We start from the raw sequence: 18,256 nt of genomic DNA, 5'->3' as shown, positions 1-18,256 counted from the left end.
CAATCACATGTGGTGACCCCAGCCCATAAAAAGATCTCTGGGGGACAAAGTGACCCCATTGTTCCATTGGAAATCCCACTGGGGTCCAAATATATCCCAGAGTCAGCCAGTGTGGTTTTTTTGTTGAGTCTGTATGAGGTCTAAGTGCCTAGGATGAATTAAGCATTGTACAAGAATAACTAAAATGGGAGCTCTTTCAAAATGCTTACAATCCAATCAGTTAAATGATTCAAAAGAGAAAAAAGTAACAAGGGAGACACCAGCACTAGCAAATAAATAAATAAATCTTGCCATCCCTTCCAGCCTTTACTTGAAGGGATTTCTTATCGACTGGATGTCAGCAGGTAATGTTTTCTGGCATGGGGAGTAGCTAAAGCAAAATTAGAAAAGAGTTGAAAGATATGGAAATCCACAGTTTAAAAAAGAAAATAGGAAAGAACAGAACCAGAAAATCTTGTATTGGAAGATATAAAAATGTTCATCTCTTGTTGATCTCTTGTTTACAAACTAAGAGTTAGCAAATAAAATGGTTTAAAATTAATGAGAATTGAGTTAAGCAAAATATCAAGCGGAAAATAAGATTGTGTAGAATCTGACAGCAGAAGCTATTTATGCCACATCTGTTCAGCACCACAAATAGAGTGAACAAGGCATAATTAAGGAGTAAGTCAAGGTTGAATGGGAGAAGAATCATGGGAACAAAAGAGATGAGTGAGAGGGACAAGTGTAGTTAATAACACAATTAAATGAGGAAACAGTCAACAGTAGATGCCATAGAAGCAACAGACAAAAGAGAAGTCAAAGGAGGGTAAAAGGAATCCTCTTCCAAAGATTAGAAATCATGAAATGGCTTAGACAGTAAATGATGCAAAATCAATTACTCTAAGAAATAAGTCATATGCAAAATAAAATGAGATGCAGCATATCTATATGGCAAAGAACTTGCAATATTTTAATGTATGCTGCTCTTTGCTGGTTCCAGAAAGAAATACATGTCTACCACAAGCATCAATATCAGTTGGCCCCAAATATTTTCTTTAAAAAATAGCACAAAATTTTAAAATGCTACATGTTTATTAATCTGTCTTGATATCTTTGGAGACCACTTTGCCTGTAGAGTCTTACTGCAGTTTCAATTTTAGAATCTTTCCATCCTATTTAAGATGAGGAAGCCGATAGTATTTTGCATAACAGCTTCTGTTCATACAGAACAGGCAAACCACAATTAATTGCCTTTTATTAGTGTATAGTAACCTATAAGGTTTGTTTTTGTTTCTTTAGTTAACAGTGTGCTTGCGTTATTCCTTGTTTGGGTTTTGTGTGCTAAGATTTGGATTTTTCTAGACTAATTGAAGTGGTTGCCTAGTCATTTTGCAATTATCTCTGTGTCTTTCCAGAGATATGTTTGGTGGAAGAAAAGCCTGGACGTTTGGACAAAAGATCACCCATTCCCTATAGACATTGACTATATGATCAGTGATACATTAGAACTGCTGAGACCAAAGATAAAACTCTGCAATTCTCTGGAAGAATCTGTTAGGCAGGTACAAGAACTGGAAAGAGAGTTCTTAATCAAACTAGGTAAGAATGCTGTGTCAAGAATGAAGGGAGCTAAAATAATTCATAGTGCTTTCTATAACCTTAAATAAATTTTAAGGATAAGTGGGTATGAACCTGACTCTCATTCAAGAATTTTGAAATTGGTTATGATTATAGCCATGTATAGTGAACATGGGGACACAGGCTAGTCTCTGAATCTGGTCCTGGTATAAACTAGCACCTATAGGTATCTGCATTGACTGGCATGTGTGTTGCACAACTTCTAATCGACAGAGACCTTTGGTTCCATTATTCTTTCCAAGAAGGAGCCCTTGAGGTTGGTCCGGAAGCTGCAGCTGGTGTAAAATATGGTGGCGAGACTGCCCACTGGGGCAGGATATCACTAACATGTCACCGCGCTGCTGAAAGAATTGCACTGGCTACCTATTAGCTACTGGGCCAAGTTCAAGGTTCTGTTTTTGGTGTACAAAGCCCTATACAGCTCCTGGGACCAGGATACCTAAAATACTGTCTTACCCCTTATTATACCCAGTTGATCACTACTCTCTGCAGGTGAGGGTCTCCTGTAGATACCATTGTATCACGAGGTCCATTCCGTACAACATAAGAAGTGGCCCTTTAGTGTAGTGGCACTTACCCTTTGGAATTCCCTCCCTTTAAATATTAGACTGGCACCATCTCTGTTAACTTTTCAGTGCCTACTGAAGACCTTCCTCTTTCAACAAGCCTTTTAAGTAGAGACCTTATCCCAGTCTGCATCTGTGTTGGAATTGCTTTTTAAAACATTTTTAAAGATTTTTTTTTAAAAAAAGATTTTTTTAAAAGATGTTTTGTTTTAATATGTTGTTAAGAATGTTTTGTTGTAATATATTTTAAACTCTGTTTTTATGATGTTTTAGAGTGTTTTTGTTTGCTGCCCTGGGCTCTTACTGGGAGAAAGGGCGGGATATAAATCTAATAAATAAGTAAATAATAAAGTTCACCTAGACTGAGAATTTAATAAATAATAACATTGTATTTAGTGTGGCTGGGAGCGAATGTAGGCTGCTTGCATGCCTTTTTTTCTCCATCTGTGTTTCCCTCATTGTTTTGGATACAGCAATGGGTTTGGGTTGCCTTGCAAGTTGCTTTGGGCTGTGGGGTTTAAGGGAAAGCTACCACCCTAGGCCCCTCCTTGGTTCTCACTGGCTCGGTACAGAGTAGTGAAGGCTTCACCCTTTCCATTTGCATACTTCATTTGGGTCTATGCAAACCTGATGAGTTAGTTGCCTTTGTCTGTATTTAAGACATTATTTACTTTGAAGAGTCTCATTCTCTTCAATCTTCCACTGAGACAGGCTGTGTGACTTCAGCAATCTAGCCAATTGTGCTTACTGTTGTGCCTTTTCATTCATGGCACCCACCAGGCAACCATTCATTGGGAACTAAACCTTGCTTCCTTTCTGCCAGTGTCTTCGTGGCAAGAACCTGCACTTCCAGAGATGCAGATTTATCTATTGATGCATCCAGTAAAAAAAGAATGAAAAAAGTGTCCCTCTAGTTTTCATCTGACAATCTCTCTTTTTTTTTACTATCTCTAGGGGTGAGCAGATTTCCCTCCCCTGCCTCCTAACTTACCTTTCCATTGATTTGCTACACTGTGTGTTCCATTCTGTCTGCTTCCTGGTTTAAGTTGAAGACTTTTTTTAAAAAAATGGCATTGGTATACATACAATTTTCAGTTCTTAAAGTTTTTTTTCCTTCCAGGTTACTGATGCATATGTTTGCATTGATTTCAAATTGCAGTGAAAACATGAAATGATGTTTGTACTGACAGGACAGGTGTCAGAGGTTAGCATCCCTTGGGCCACCTGCTAAGGTCCACATTTCTTCAGGGAAATCCCAGATGACCTGGTCCTGCTTTTCCTTGTTATTGCTCACACACTTGGAGAGAACAACAGCAGCAAGGAGAAGAAACAATGTCCTCCACTCACATTGCCCTCTCCTTCTGGATTGGGCCCTGAGGGAGAGAGCAAGCAAATGTGGAATAGTAATAGTGGCATATAGGTGGGCCAACTGAGTACATCCTGCCTAAGCACCCCTCCAAACCTGTTAATGGATCTTTCAAGTCGCATATGTGCTGGTGCATGTAAGTGACCTGATAAGAGAATAAAGTGCTAACTGAAACAGTATAAACAAGGGTTGGATCCAAATTGGTTGCAGTGGGAACTCCTTTAACTGGACACTTCTGAATGCAGAAGCCCCCTGTGCTCATTGAAAATCTGCACTGGAATGTTGGGAGCACTCCAGAATAGCATGGGAGGTGATACTAGAGGCTACAGGGAGAAGGGGAAATCAACAAAAAATCTCTGGCTCTTCTTCCCCAGCAACTCTTCCAGCAGGAACCTGAACTGAATCAGATTACCTTCCACAAAAGAAAGGAGCCCTTCCATTTGTGAAATAGACAGCCTTGGTCCAACTCAATGTCTTGACATCAATAAAATAGAAGAAATTTATTTAATTGTTTATTTATTTATTTGATTTATATCCCACCCTTCCTCCCAGTAGGAGCCCAGAATGGTAGCTCGCTGATCCAGGAACAAGACTGAGTTATTTGAAATCCCCAAATCTAGGGAGAAATTCTGATTCTGATAGTAATGTAACTGTTTCTAGTTTACTTTTCTTTTTTTTTTACAATAATTTTTATTCAAATTTTCATAAAACGTAGAAAACAAAATCATAAAACATTCAAAGACAAAAAACAAAACAAAACAAAAATGATTAAACAAAAATAAAATAAAATGTTGACTTCCCATTTGTCACATATCAAATCAGTTATAGGTCTACAATATATAACAATCTTGTCTCTTAAATCATATTATAAAATCACTTTCCTCCAGTAGTTATCTTAATTAATAATCAAATCTCATAAACATTACTTTATTCTTTCCACAAAAAGTCAAAGAGAGGTTTCAATTCTTTAAGAAATATATCTATCAATTTTTCTCCAAATAAACATGTCAATTAATCCATCTCGTTAATAATTATAATAATCTTATTGTCATAACCATAGTCCAAATAAACATTTTGATTAATCTGTCTCATCAGAATCTGTTAGGTCCAATAATTTCAATAGCCATTATTCCATTATCCCTATTAGTTCCATCTTCCATCTTCAATAGTCCTGTTAAGTCCAGTAATTTCAGTGTCCAATCTTCCATTATCAGTATTCCATAATAATCTTGCTGTTGTAACCATAGTCATATAATAAGAGTCTGATGGGAATTTCCTCTATCCCAAATATTTTCTTGCCATCCATTCTGAATAAGTTGCTGAAATACTGTTGTAAAGTCATATCTGTGTTCTTCTTTTTTACAAAATGCACTGGCTCATCTCTTAAGAGTTTTTCCATTGTCACATGGCTGCAGTTAATTCCATAGATTTTCTCTATATCAAGCTCCATCACATCATTCCAGTCCAGAAGATTATCCAAGCCATTGATAACTTTATCTCTAATATCTTCATTAATTTCTTCAGAGATAACATTAAATTCCAAACAGTAGATTTTATTTCTAAAATCCATAAACTCCAGATCTTTTTCCAATTCCACATTTGTTCCAATCTCCAGGGCTTGTATCTTCCCTTTATTTTTTCTTTTCTCATCTCTGATCTCATTCTCCTCTCTCACAGGATCCCCTATTTCTTTAAGCTCCTGCGTCATTTTGCTCAGTTCAATTTTCAGCTCCTTACTACCCTGTCGCAGGGTTTGTTTCGTTATCTCAATCTCATCCATTATTTTCTGAAACATAGTTACTTCCAGATTCTCAGCCACTTTCTTGATTGCCATTTTTAAAACCACGAAAACAAAGCAAAACAAAAATAAAGAAGAACCACTTCTTATTTCAGCAACAATTGGGTTAATATTCCAGGCTTGATGACATCACAGTATAAACAGAGCAACCTGCCTTATCTCTCTATGTTCAAGAATGCAAAACAAATTTAGTTCCCAGCATCAAAACAGTTAGTGGCGTTGTGAAGAAGCAGATTCGTCAAAATAAAATAGACCAAAAAGAGAATAGTCCCAGACAATATAATATTCCTCGGAGTAGAAATCAGAAATAGAAATCCCTCTTCTGTTTATTATCTTTAGAATGCACTTCCAGGACAGCTTTTTGCGACAGAAACAGAGATAAGCTGTTAATTTCGTGAATAACAGAAAAGAGTTATATCTCACCCAGAAGTTGTCCAAAGCCGATCAATCTGACAAATCTCCTTTTGCTGTAACAATTTAAACCAAGTAAAAAAAATAATAGAAAGAAGGGTGCTTGCCTGTTAGTCCGTTCTCTCTTTAAAGAAAAGATAAACGTATCGCTTAAGCAGATAGAGCTTGTTAGAAAGTCCGTCCGGCATTGTTGGCTGGACCTTATCTCATAAATTAATGAAATCCAGTCCTCCCAACAAAAACAGGCTTTTGAGGTTGATCTCTATGTTTCTCCCTGCCCGGGAGAAATTTCATCAGTCAAAAAAAAAAATGTTCTGACTGATTTATATCTGAATAAGCTTCTTTTGAGGCGGGAGCCCGTCCCAAAAGCAGGCACAAGTGAAGTCACCCTTCCCGGCTTTCTAGTTTACTTTTCAATGTTTGCAAAATATTGTTGGATCTGATTAAATTCCAAAAGTAAAGTGCTTCGCTTCAAATTATAACGTGTGTCATCCTAGGGCAGATGTCTCCTATCAGCTCTCACAAACTATTTGTCTGCTAGATAATCCAATAATTCCTTTGACGTGAAATCTACATTTTAGCCAAGCAGGTCTGGCACATGTTTAGTGACAGCAACAAAACTATGAAAAGCAATTTAATCAAGTAACAAAAGTCATTATGATAGGGGTAGTCTGTTAATATAATATGTAAAATGGAGTAGATTGGAAGAAAATACTATTGTACACTGAGGAGATGGCCAAATGTACTGACATTTGTTGGTAAACTTAAAATACAGCCTGATCCTTAACATGTCTCTCAGAAGTAAGGCTGCAATCCTAACCCTATTGCCTAGGAATAAGCTGTATTGAACTCAGTAGGACTTCTTAGTGGACATGGTTAGGATTGCAGGCTAAGTCCCACTGATTTCAGTAGGACTTACTCTCAAGTAAGTATGCATTGGATCTCTGTCTTACTCAGAATTATCTAACACACTCATAATTCTTGGTTCCTTTCTTAGGCCTTGTGAATGACAAGGACTCTAAAGTTTCAATGACTGAGGGTGAGAATCTGGAGGAAGATGAGGAGGAAGAGGAAGGTGGAGTAGAGATAGAAGAGCAATCTGGAAATGAAAGTGAAATCAATGAGCCAGAGGAGGAGGTGATTCTTTCCCCACCATTAATTTTCTCAGTTACAGTTTGAGAGAATGGTATGTGTAGCTGTTTGCCAGTCATAATGAGCAATTACCAGCTGAGGCTACACATTTAAACGACAGTTGGAGGTAGCCTGCTGGCTGTTGTGCTCAAAGCCCTACTACTGCCTCAACTGGAGAGAAGTATAATTTTATTCTGGGAATTGCAAAGGAGTGTTTTGTTTGCTGGAGTATGAGCACTGGTTCACCTTCCATGGCTGAGAAATAAGTGGGTCTGCTGGTTAAAATTAGTACAAAGAGGTCAAGTGTAGAATTCTCTGCTGTGATACAAAGAACGTTGGGAATAAGGCAAATAGCAGCAATCCTGAGGAAAGTCCCTCACAGCTCTGATCATTTTTTTAAAATAGGGTGGGAGCTCCTTTCTGGGCTTGAGAGGGCATATGTGTACTCTGTACAACGTGGTTGGTGCTGAGTGGATTTCTCCCCACCTCTCTGGTTTTAGTTCTGTCTACCCAGTTGGTGGGTGTGTTTCAAAATTACTGATAATCAAGACTATTGGAAGAAATTCTAAATTGGTGTGTGTATAAGTTGCATTAAAATATGGTTTGTGATTGAGGATTAAACTCAGTAAACATTTCAGGAGGGCTCTGATAATGATGACGAAGAGGGAGAAGAGGAAGAAGAAGAAAATACTGATTATCTCACAGACTCTAATAAGGAGAATGAAACTGATGAAGAGAATACTGTACGTACTGCTGTTCTATTTTTTTAATTTAAACATTTCTATACTGTCTTTCATTAGAAATTCTAGGGCAGTTCACAACAATACAAATAGGCTCAATAAAAGGTATTGTTTTCAATATTCATCAACATCCATAGCAAGCCACATAAGTACAATAGGCTTTGTAGTAATGACCAGCAAATGCTTAAGTAAACAAGTCTTTAGAAAGCACCAAAAGTTGGTGCTTGGCATATTTCAGAAGAGAAAGGATTCCATACATTGGGTGCCACAACAGAAAAGGCCCTCTCCCAGGTTGCCATAAGATGAATTTCAGCAGCTGCTGAACTACCAGGAGGGCCTCATCTGAATATTTCTATTAACAGGCAATTCTATACAGGAGAAGACTTTCCCTCAGGTAACACAGTTCTAAGTTGTTTAAGGCTTTCCAATTCAACAAAAAACCTTAAACCTGATGTGATAGCAAACTGGCAGCCAGTACAGCTCACAGTAGGTTACTCCATTCAGCAACCTAACTGTTCTATTCTGCACCATCTGCAGCTTGAGGACCAACATAAAGATGAATATGTAATACCAAAAGCACTGTGCACACTGCATGCAAATGTGGCTGGTGCTAAACCATGGTTTAGCATTCTATGGACAAGAGTCTACAAGCCCAGGCAAAGTGTTGGGCTTGAACTCTCTCCCCCTCGCTTCTTCTGCTACTGTACAGGCAGGAGAAGGATTTCTGCTGAGCTTAGTTTAAAAGAATCTTGGCTTAGCATTACCTACAACCAGGAAATCTGGTTCAAAACACTGGTTAGTTACTAAACAAGTTTCAAATCATGGGTTATGAAGCTGGCTCGTTTAATTGTTTTGTTGTAAACCAAGATCCCAGTCTCATACATATTGCTAATCTGAGATTCTTGAAAGTGAGTCCAAACTAGGCAGGCGTCCTCCTCCCTACTGCAGGAGAAGGAGGGAGCACACAAACACAATACTTTGCTGTTTACTTTGCTCTACTGTTTGTAGAGATTTGTCTGTATAGCACTAAACCATGAGTTAGTGGTATATGCAAACCAGACTATTAAGTAGATAGATCCTTAATATTCATTTGCTTTGGCTTATCCATTAATGTGAATATTCACTAATAAGCAAAAAAAACCTTTGCTGTTTAAGAACATATGTATAGCCAACAGATATTTCTATCAAACTTTAAAAAGCAGGGAAATTCACTAATAGACAAAAAACCTTGCAGTTTAAGAATGTACCTATAGTCCACAGATATTTCTATCGAACTTTAAAAAGCAGGGAAATTGGGCAGCTATAGTGAATGCACCAGGGGAGCAGGAGACCTGACCTCCTCTCTGAGATATTGTATTGCCCTACAAATTGGTCAAAATGCAAACACCATTTGGGTTGGTCTTTCACAGTCCAATCCACTTCCTGTGTAGCTTGGAAGAATTTGGTAACGTGCCTCTGATCATATGGTGAGTGGTGGCAACACCTGCAATCAAGACTACATCTCCAAAGATGGAGAATTACATTTTTTGTATTTTGTTGGTGTTCTTACCTTGCTTCTTTCCCGTGTTACTACTGTTTCTACAGAGAATCTAACCTGTTTCTCTCATTATTCATCCTTGAAATCTGTGTCAAATTTATTTGTATTAATTTCAAAGCCTTTTTATTGTTCAATGTCATACGATGGTGAAGACAGCCTTTTGTGTTTCAAATTGGAGGTTATGTTCTATTTCAGTTGAATCTGCAATTGCAGTTTGATGTAAAATCAGACTGATTACAATATGTTGCTACTTAAGCAATGACTAGCTGTTGGAAAAAACAAACTTGGCCTTCCGAAGATGCATGTTTACAGCCTGCTATGCTTAAACCACTCCACTTAAGGAAGGGTGGGGATTGGCCAATTAAAACCATAGAGCACATCTAGAAATTTGCTAGAATATATTTCACCTCCCACTGTTTTATCTTGTGCAAACTGAGACACTCCTCATGTCGATTGGAGACTATTCTGCAGAATAGTGCCATTATTCCACAATTGTTTTTGGAGTTTGTTTTAGTGTAAATTATGTGAAGTGTTGTACTTCACATATCACCCCGGGCAAAGCCCCAGGTTGGGACATGCTACCAGCCGAAATTTTCCGCATAGATCCAGTACGGTGGGCGCCAATCCTTGCAAAATTATTTACAACAATCAATGCAACAGGAATAATACCATCCAGCTGGACATCTAGTATTGTCATTCCGCTTTATAAGAAAGGTGATTGTGGGGAGCCCCAAAATTACCGCCCAATAAGCTTACTCGATGTCCCTGCTAATATATACGCCCGTCATCTGTTAGATAAACTAGAGCATTGGGTTGAAGATGAATACATCTTATATCTTATGCAGGCTGGCTTTCGCAAGGGCTTCAGTACAATTGACCAGTGCTTTGTCCTGAATTATCTGAAACAAAAACATATACACAATGCACCAAGAAAACTATACATCGCATTTGTTGATTTATCATCAGCTTTTGATTCCATAGACAGACAGCGACTGTGGGGAAAATTAGAGGCCAGCGCAATTGACAGACGTCTTCTATTTCTCATACAGCAGCTTTACTCCAACACAGATATCAGGATCAGAGTTGGTAGGGCAGGCTATCTCTCTGACTCAATCCCCACCTCAAGGGGTGTCAAACAAGGCTGCATCCTGGCCCTGATCTTATTCAACCTTTACATAAACGATGTTACGCAGGAAGTTCTCGATCCCTCCTTTCCCCCCCCCCAGCTGTTGGAGGACAGAAGATTCCAGTATTGCTTTATGCGGAAGACATGGCCCTCATTTCACTAACCTGCATGGGGCTGAGAAGACTGCTCACTAAATTTGGAAGGTATTGCACGAACGAAGGACTATCTGTTAACTATGAAAAGACCAAAGTAGTTGTTTTTGCTAAGAGGCATGAGCAGCACAACTGAATGCTGGATGGCCATAGGATAGAACAATGCCGCTCATTTAAATATTTGGGTATCCATTTTTCTGAAAACACTCTGTGGCGCACCCACTTAGAGGCAATCACATCCTCAGCTGCCCGTTTATTAGGGCCTATAAAGAAACTTTACTATACTGAGGGCCATCGCCTAATAGAACCAACGTTAAAAGTTTTTGCAGCCAAGATCATGTCCCACCTTTTGTATGGAGCAGCAATTTGGGGTGTGCAGTGCGGAGACCAACTTGACATTATCCAAAACAAGTTTTTGCGCCTGCTCCTGTCCGTAGCACATAGCACACCTGGCGCACTTCTAAGGAGCGAAGCAGGACTTCCATCTCTCAAAGCACGCATACACAAATCCATCTTAATATACTGGAAAAAGCTATCAACGATGCCAGAACACCACCTAGCCAAAAGATCTTTCCTGGAGCTACAGAATCGGGATAGCTGGGTACAACGTAGTAGACGTTTGATGCTTAGCTACTCAATCTCCCCTGCCACGCTAACCCAGGACATATCTGAAAGGATGATCAGGGACCTTGTCTACGACAAAGATGCCCCAAAAGACCTTGAATATCTAAAAAAATGTCAATCTGCCATCTCGTTTGGCAAAATTAAACTAGATCATGAAAGAGCCTCCTACCTGTGGGAGTTAACCTTTTTCCCCATAAGAAGTGCCTTTACCGACTCAGATTCCAACTGATGCCCGCTGAATATCTGGTTGGCAGATATTCAAAAAAACCACTAGAAGATCAGCTGTGCATATGTGGGTCAGGACAAATAGAAGGCGTGGAGCACTATATATTACACTGCGCTCTATACAACTCACCAAGGCTGAAGTTCGTCTCTCCTTTTCAGTCTTTATTAGAAGGCCAGTCAGATGAACTTAAGGTAAGATGGCTACTGGCAGACAGATAAACTCGTCACCTACAGGGTAGCCCTGTTTGCATTAGCTGCAGCAAAGATAAGAATGGCATTCCTAAAACACATGAGTCCTACCAACAAAGGGAGATTCACCTGAGCACATCTTAATCTAAATATATGAAAAAACTAAATAAATTCCAACATTTCTGTAATTATTTTAATTAGTTCTTGAAAACTCAGGGTTTCATCTATGCATCATGGGATAGATTCCTAATGTCTCATATGTTTCATGTGTATGTTTTACCAGATGTTTTGTATTGATACTTACATTGTTATGGCCATTGGCTAAAACAATAAATAAATCTATTCTATTCTACTTCACATTCACAGAAACAGAAGCAAAGGGATTTCCTATAGGAAGCTTCACTAAAATTGCAAAGTAAATCAAACACATTTAAAGTGATTATCTGAACTCTATCAACTGTCTTAATATTGTTGCTTCCTCCCTGCTAAAACAAGATCAACTCAGCACATGTCTTGTTTCTGTTAATTGGGCTGATTGCAGGTGCTGCTACCACTTACCATATGCTCAGAGGCACATGTTACCAAATTCTTCCAAGCTACACAGGAAGTGGATTGGACTGTGAAAGATCAACCCAGATTGTGTTTGCATTTTGACAAATGTGTAGGGCAGTCCAATATCTCAGAGAGGAGGTCAGGTCTCCTGCTCCCCTGGTGCATTCACTATAGCTGCTCAATTTCCCTGCTGTTTAAAGTTTGATAGAAATATCTGTAGGCTATAGGTACGTTCCTAAACTGCAAGATTTGTTACCTATTAGTGAATTTCCCTGCTTTTAAATCTGGGAGGTAAGAAATGGAATCCTGTGAAAGTTTGCTGAGAATAGATTGATCATTTGCATGCTTACTGAGTAGTAGGATTTACTCTCCTGCAATCATGCTTTAGATAGCTGAAACTGACCAGGAGGAGGGGAGGGCAAGTTTGATCATTTGCATGCTTTTTGAGTTCAGTGGGATTTACTCCCATGCAGTCGTGCTTAGGATAGGTGAAACTGACCACGCGGGAGGGAGGGAGGGCTGGAGTGGGCAGAGGGGGAGGAGAGGAAGAAGGGGAGGGGAGGGGAGAAGAGGGGAAAGGCAGGTCTGATCATTTGCATGTTTATTGAGTTCAGTGAAATTTACTCCTGTGTGATCATGCTTAGGATAGGTAAAACTGACCATGGAGGAGGAGGGGAGGGGGAGGAGGGGGAGGCGTAAAGGATGGGGATGGGGAGGAGGGGATAGGAGGGGATAGGAAGGAGAAGGAGGGGAGGGCAGGTTTTATCATTTGCTTGCTTTTTGAGTTCAGTGGGATTTACTCCTGTACAATCATGCTTAGGATAGGTGAAACTGACCTGGGGGAGGGGCAGGGAGGGAGAGAAGGGGGAAGGGGAAGAGAAGGGTAGAGGGGAAAAGGTGGAGAGGGAAAGGGAGGAGAGGAGATTGGGCGGGTGGGCACTGGACAGAGGTAAAGCCCCTTTCCTTTCCAAAAGGAAAACATTGTGAACAGTATCATTGTTTTTCAGGGTTTTCCCCACCTTTTTATTCTACAGCAGGCACATGTAGTCTCCCACCCAAATTTAAAACCAAAGCGTCACTGGCCACATCCACACCTGACCTTGTTTAAAGTGGAATGTTCATGCCCCCCCCCAAGAATCCTGGGATGTGTAGTTTGTGAAGGGTGCTGAGAGTTGGTAGGAGACACCCTATTCCCGTCACAGAGCTACAATCCCCAGAAGAGGGGCTCACTGATAAACCACTCTGGCCACTGGAGCTCTGTCAGAATAGAAGTCTCCTAACAACTCTCAGCACCCTTCACAAGCTACACTTCCCAGGATTATTTGGGAGAAGCAATGACTGTTTAAAGTGGAAAAAATGTCTAGTGTGAGTCTGGCTTTTAGAACGCTGACAGTTGCGCATGCCTCGTGCTATCATAGAGTTCAATGTAAAATTTCTTAAATTAATTAAAAATCAGCCAAGTATTTTTTTTTTAGCTTTTAAACTACACTATATGAAGGTCAGAGTATGGGGCAAGGTGAGTAATAACATTACAGGTACTCTGTGAATATGGCTGATTTTTAATTAATTTCAACAAATTATGAGACCACTGACAGAAAAAAGTCCAACAGGGATCATGATTATTTTACTCTTGTTTTATATTTTGAACTCTCTGTTCTCTCTGACTGTTTTGCATATGGCTATGAAAACATAGAGCATTGTTAAGCGTTTCTGAGTTCAGGACTATAAGTTTTGTAAGGTTTTGTTTTGAAATGAGTTTATGGGAAGCAGCAGAATGGCATGGGGGGTATTTTCAATTTATCATTGTTGAATGCAAATAATCCTTGCTGGCTATAGTATACAGCCACTCTTGTGGCTGTATAAACTAGTTACAAAAATGTGGTAACCTAGGAACACTTTGTCCTAGTGTGGGTTCAGCACCTATATGTGGAAGGATTGGCATAGGGTTCAGTATACTAGAAGTGGAAGTAAAATTGCTCCAAGAGGAAAGGGAAGGAGAGCTGGATTGGAATATCAGAGTTGCATACTAGCCTTGTGTTGTTCTAATGGTCTATGTGGAAATGTGGAGGGAAGGCTTACACTGCCATCTAGCTCCAGTTAATGGCTCAATGCGCTGAGTGGGGGAGAAGCAGCTCTATTGAACCCTCTGTTTCACCTGCCACATACAGATACTGTGCCCACATTAGGATGGATTGTGCATTGATTGTGGTGTTTTCAGTTACTACTTGCCCAAAGGATACTGATGCTTGGCTGTAGGCTAGGTTTGGTTTATCAAAAAAGGTGCAAAATGGCCTACAATCAATATTTTTCTTTAAGAGATAGAATGAAAGTAACTAATACTTGGTGGAATTAGTTGCACAACCCTAGGATGACATTTAAGCTGTAGTTAGCTATGCGACTGTCTATGCAGAGGTTCTGAAGCCAAGACTTTCTGAGAACTGATGCATAGTACAGCTCCTCTGTTTGTAGTTCCAAAGCCGTGGCGCCTAAAGGAAACTGTTATGATTGCACATTAGCTAACTGTCAAGTCCAAGTATTAGGAACTAAAATGCAGTGTAGCCTTGTTAGTTTGAGAAATGCAATTAGAGTTCCTTCTGTAAAGCAAGCATGTTTCCCCTTTCATCTTGAGCAAAAGACATATTTGCTTTGAGCTGCCCTTACGCTTTCCTTCAGTTCTAAAGTGTGTTTGTTTAATTGTGTACCTTTTGCTCCTGTTATGTGCACATTGCACTCCTCCATCTAAATAATCTGGATCAGGCATGGCCAACTCTATTCTGTGTATTCTATCGTATATAAATTCACCTGGCTGTTTTTGCCACACATCCAACTCTTTCACAGGTGACCTGGTTTCATATAATACAGTCAGCTGCATGTAGCAGTAACAAGTTAATGGCGTACATGCACTTGGGCACACAGTTGAAGTGTGCTACACAGAAATGCCAAAGCATTAAAATATGGTCTGTTTTCTACTTGATAACTTTTGAAAACATTTTGTCCTGGTATTGCCATTGAGGACCAGATATTGCTTCATAGGCAAGATCCAGCCTGTTGGCCGCTTATTTATTTATTTAGTTTAATTTATATACCGCCCTAAGCCCGAAGGCTCTCTGGGCGGTGTACAAAAAGATAAAAACAAGCACAATATATAAATACAATAAATAATAATAATAAAAAAAAAACAATAACGAACCAAACAACATCCAAAATACGGAAATGCTGTTTAAAATACACTTTAAAATGCCTGGGAGTATAAAAAGGTTTTCACCTGGCGCCGAAAAGATAGTAGCGTCGGCGCCAGGTGCACCTCATCAGGGAGACTGTTCCACAGTTCGGGGGCCACTACTGAAAAGGCCCTGGTTCTAGTCATCACCCTACGAGCCTCTCGATGGGATGGTACTCGGAGGAGGGCCTTAGATGTTGAGCGCAGTGTCCGGGTAGGTTCATATTGGGAGAGGCGGTCCACCAGGTATTGCGGTCCCATGCCGTGTAGGGCTTTATAGGTCAAAACCAGCACTTTGAATCTAGCCCGGAAACAAATAGGAAGCCAGTGCAGATGGGCCAGAACAGGTGTTATATGAGCGGACCTTCTGGCCATCATTAATTGACAGAGAACTATACAGGATAATCTAGAAAACATAATAGCATTGTTTCCCTGCCCCCCTCTTTATTTAACAGGAAGTAATGATTAAAGGAGGTGGACTTAAGCGTGTCCCATGTGCTGAAGATGAAGATTTCATTCAGGCATTGGACAAAATGATGCTGGAAAATTTACAGGTATTGATGGGATTTGTATTCAGTCACAAAATGGTTTGTTCTTATTGGGACCCATAAAATGATGTTTGGCCTGGAGGATTATTTTTCAACATCCTAACTCACTCTGTATTTGTGAGCCCGGCAAGGTTAAAGATGCTTCCCATTCCTTGTTAAGTTGCCCCTTATATGAGAGGCACAAACTTCTTACTTGTGTCCTCCTATATCAGTCAAATAGGCTCATTCTGAATCAGATATGTGCTTTGCTTGCAGGCAGAGACAGCTATCCAATTAGCAAAATTTGCTCAACAGCTAATATGTGCCAGGTTCCAAACCTTTTACAGAGATGGGTGGATGTGATTGATTGTTCGTTGTATTTATACTGTTGTGGACTATGACTTTAAACAATACCGTTTCTTTTATTCTTTCATTGTAGTAACTTGAATTTGAGCTCCAGTAATTTTCCCTTGCTACCTTAAAATGTGGAGCAATGATTTCATTTAGGGATAGTTCAGACATCACGCAGGTGTAGTGTAACGTGATGAGCTCCAGCCACAGCAAGCGTCAAGTTTGTGTCTTTGCCCTTTGCTCCGGGATGACTGCAAGGAGAAATTCAGAAGCTTTTGCTTCTCTTTGCTTAGCCGCAGCTTGTCATGTTGTCCAAACCTTAACAAACACTGGTTAATTCTGGTTTGTTTGAAACAAACCACTTTGAAACCATATCTGCCATAAGTTATCCTTGTACATTTTAAAGTTTTGTTTCCTATTCTGGATCTTAAAAATAAGTGCCTAACTGCAAAAATTACTCTACTGTCAGATTTAAAAATTATTCCCACTGCCTTTAAAACTGTAAGGTGTTCTAGCCATGATGCTGTGTGTGAGGACCAAGCATGATAAAGAATACATGGGAAAGAATTGGGAGAAACTGTTAAGAATCAGCTGAGAGTAATCAAACTACTTTGCTTTTGGGAGACCATTTCACACAGTAGCAAGCTCATATGTGCCACTGGTTGTACTTCTGGCATTGAGCTGCAACCAATCCCAACTCCCTGATACTGTGCCTAATATATTTCACATGTTTGTAACATCCATCCAAATCATGGGCATAACTTTTTAAAATGTGGCTTGTGAAGCAGAGTCTGACAACAGATGGGAGCCCCAAAAAAGCAACTGGAAGCAAAAGCAAAGAACAATGGTATAGGTAAAAAAGGTTTATTGAGCCAATGCATTTTGGACCCTTTTTCAGGGAAATCTAAAATCAGTTTAAAAATTTGGGATTAGAGAACTGAATAATATGTTTATAGAAAAGATAAAACAATGCATTTAAAGATAATTACTAGAAAAGAAGAGCAGTTTGTTCCCTGCATTCAAAACAAATTTTGGAGAATAAAATACAGTTCTTTCAGACATGAACTCGTACATAAAAAAATTCTAATCTAGGAATAAAAACTCCACCAATTCTTAATATATCTGTGTGTAATTTTTGTTAAAACTATACATGCCACATTATATACATATAAAACATTAAAATTAAAGGTTTTTTCTTGGAGGACCGTAATTCAAAATTTAGAAGTGCTACCTTTTCTATTTCTTACGTTGTACTAAACCAAACAACAGAGGCCCAATATAACTGCCTACCAATCCTAATCCTAAACAGATGAAGCTGGAGGTAACGTTAAAAGGCCTAGAGTCTCATTAAGGCCTACAGGAGTCATGATTTTTAACCTTGAAATCCATCTGATGTGTGAAGCAGTCCCAGAATTAACTTGTTGAGCATATCCCTGTTTGTGTGTTTGTTTTACACTAAAGAATGTTGCAAGCCCTTCCTCTGATAATCCTGTTTTGGTACTTGAACCCTTACTCGGTTTCTGTTTGTTGTATTTTCAGCAAAGGAGTGGGGAGTCGGTGAAAGTGCATCAGTTAGATGTTGCAATTCCCTTGCATCTCAAAAGCCAGCTGAAGAAGGGTCCTCCGCTGGGTGGTGGGGAAGGAGAATCTGAGTCTGGAGACACAATGCCGTTTGTCATGTTAACTCGAAAAGGCAACAAGCAACAGGTTAGGGCCTTTGTAGATGCTAATTAATTTTGCCTTTTTTAACTTTCATTTTTAATTTTCTCAAACTGTATACGTCAGTGACTGCTATCTTTGGGAAATACAGCTCAGTGAACAAAAATCACTATGTTGTTTTTTAAAAGGTGCTGTGTAGTTATCTCCTTTTGAACCCATTTTTGGGGCAGGGAAGGAATGCCTGCTTTAGCTCTGGACTTTGCTTTGAGAGAACTTTGAAAATTACTGTTAATCTTTTTCCTTTCTCATAAATGTGAACCTAAAGCAGGGAACTACTTCTAAAAATATATGCAGAGTGGTTAATACTTCTGAGCCATTTTTTAGCTAGACGCTATTCATGAAAATTGTGAAATTGCTGTTAAAGCAGAGTAATGTATTCCCAGAATATTGTCACATTTAAAG

General features: G+C 39.4%; 1 protein-coding gene across 2 annotated transcripts in view; it reads left to right on the top strand.

Moving 5' to 3' along the window:
• Positions 1-18,256, top strand: part of UPF2 (UPF2 regulator of nonsense mediated mRNA decay) — a 64,914-nt gene that overhangs the window by 36,275 nt on the left and 10,383 nt on the right. For both annotated transcript variants that reach the window (XM_061582238.1, XM_061582239.1), the window contains 5 exons: positions 1,398-1,581; positions 6,759-6,898; positions 7,531-7,635; positions 15,713-15,811; positions 17,675-17,842. In XM_061582238.1, the coding sequence (XP_061438222.1) occupies positions 1,398-1,581; positions 6,759-6,898; positions 7,531-7,635; positions 15,713-15,811; positions 17,675-17,842 (696 nt within the window). The remainder of the gene's footprint in view (positions 1-1,397; positions 1,582-6,758; positions 6,899-7,530; positions 7,636-15,712; positions 15,812-17,674; positions 17,843-18,256) is intronic.

The sequence above is a fragment of the Rhineura floridana genome, chromosome 8 (genome assembly GCF_030035675.1).
Source record: "Rhineura floridana isolate rRhiFlo1 chromosome 8, rRhiFlo1.hap2, whole genome shotgun sequence".
Taxonomy (NCBI): Eukaryota; Metazoa; Chordata; class Lepidosauria; order Squamata; family Rhineuridae; genus Rhineura; species Rhineura floridana.
The sequence above is the reverse complement of the archived record's forward strand: the minus strand, read 5'-3'. Positions and strand labels throughout refer to the sequence as shown.